The following is a 1,531-nucleotide window of genomic DNA, read 5'->3' as shown; positions in this document are numbered from 1 at the left end:
CTGATCAAAACTCCAACATTTATCAGATCATGCAGTGAAAATAAAAAAGATTAAAAACGTTCAGAACAAACAAAGAATCAGAGACGTCGCTGTTTACAAATGTGTTTGTTTGTTTACATGTTTTCATTTGAATCTCTGGCCCCTCCCACATCTCCTCCTCCTGCTTCCTGTCATTTGCACTCCTTCCTTCCTCCTTTGCTTTCTTTCCTACACTTTCTCCTCACGCCGTCACCACCCCTCCCTGCCTCCTTTATGCTCCTCCTCCATCAGGTGTGAGTGATTCTTCAATCTGAGCGTCTGCAGCACGGAGACGAGAGCACTGCTGGACGTTTTTCCTGTCGCTGGATCCAATCAGAGAGCGAGCTCAGGTTCAGAGGTCAGGGAGTCACATGGCGCTCCTACGAGCCAATCAGAGCGCAGCACGAGGAGGGCGTGTGCCGTGTCTCGGCCCAACCGCAGCAATAAATCGGTGACCTATTAAAGGTCACGCCGCGTACGTGACGAGCACCGTCTCCGTCACGCTCGAGGCCGTGATCCTTTCACAATAAAAGCTGGTTGAGCGTCTGCTCGTGCGTTTGTGCTCAGACCTGCTTCTCCATCAGGACGCGACATTTGTCCGCCTCCTCCTGGTACGTCTGGTGGACCTTGTCCCACTCCGTTTGGTAAAAACTGGTCAGCCTGTCGCAGAGAGGAGCGTGAAACAGGGTCAGTCTGAACGGCGTGCAGGAGGAGAAGGCTCCTGGACGTGAGGAGAGCGTCCGTCCTACCTTTCCTCCAGCTGTGCCAGCTCCTCCCGGTGCTGCTCCCGCAACGTCGTCAGCGCTTCCTCGAAGCCGACGCGCGCCTCCTGCTTCTCCTTCTGCAGACGCTCGCAGCACTGCGACGACGCCACTGCAGGAGAAAGCAGAGCAGCAGGAAACAAGTTTGCTTTAATGAGTCAAAGAACAGATGCAGAAAAATCTGAAAGAAACTAAAAACGTTTTCTTAACGAGAGACGAAACTGATCCGGGGTCAGCGTCTGCTGAAAAGGAAGCAATGAAATGGTTTGGAACCAGCTGTTTGTGGCCAGATGTGGATCCTGCTCTGACTATTTTACCCATGAATCACGCCGGAGCATCCATCACGTCACGTCAGTGCCGACACGCCTGGGGCGGCGATTCTTCAGCGAGTAAAGAAGGACGCGCCTTCAGCCACATTCCACTTTAATTATTCAGAGAGACCAAACATCTGCATGTCAGCGCGCAAGTACGCGGCGGGAATCACTCCTGGCGACTCATCTCAACCCTCGCAGGCTCACGCACGCCTCCAGCCTCCGCCCGCCACCACACACGCCAGTTTGATTCCACGCCAACCTGAAACATTTTAATAAAAGCGAGAGCTCTCTGCACGCTGAGCAGCCTCGGCGATGACAGCAGCGAGTGTGAACAGCTGGCTGCAGCTGGAGCAGTTGGCGTTCCCTCTGAATGGAGCGTCTGTCGCTCCGGTGAAGGAAACAAAGCCTGCGACAGCTGACGGCGGCGCACACACGGGA

The 1,531-nt window shown here is 54.2% G+C and overlaps 1 protein-coding gene across 1 annotated transcript in view; it reads right to left on the bottom strand.

The window, feature by feature from the left end:
- Nucleotides 1–1,531, bottom strand: part of LOC102299011 (microtubule-associated tumor suppressor 1 homolog) — a gene marked incomplete at its 5' end in the record, with an annotated part of 32,560 nt that overhangs the window by 5,282 nt on the left and 25,747 nt on the right. Inside the window, 2 exon segments of the mRNA XM_042227829.1 lie at nucleotides 588–678; nucleotides 768–891. Of these exon segments, the coding sequence (XP_042083763.1) occupies nucleotides 588–678; nucleotides 768–891 (215 nt within the window).

Source organism: Haplochromis burtoni, unplaced genomic scaffold (assembly GCF_018398535.1).
Source record: "Haplochromis burtoni strain Fernald_Lab_line unplaced genomic scaffold, NCSU_Asbu1 Contig_282, whole genome shotgun sequence".
Taxonomy (NCBI): domain Eukaryota; kingdom Metazoa; phylum Chordata; class Actinopteri; order Cichliformes; family Cichlidae; genus Haplochromis; species Haplochromis burtoni.
The sequence above is the reverse complement of the archived record's forward strand: the minus strand, read 5'-3'. Positions and strand labels throughout refer to the sequence as shown.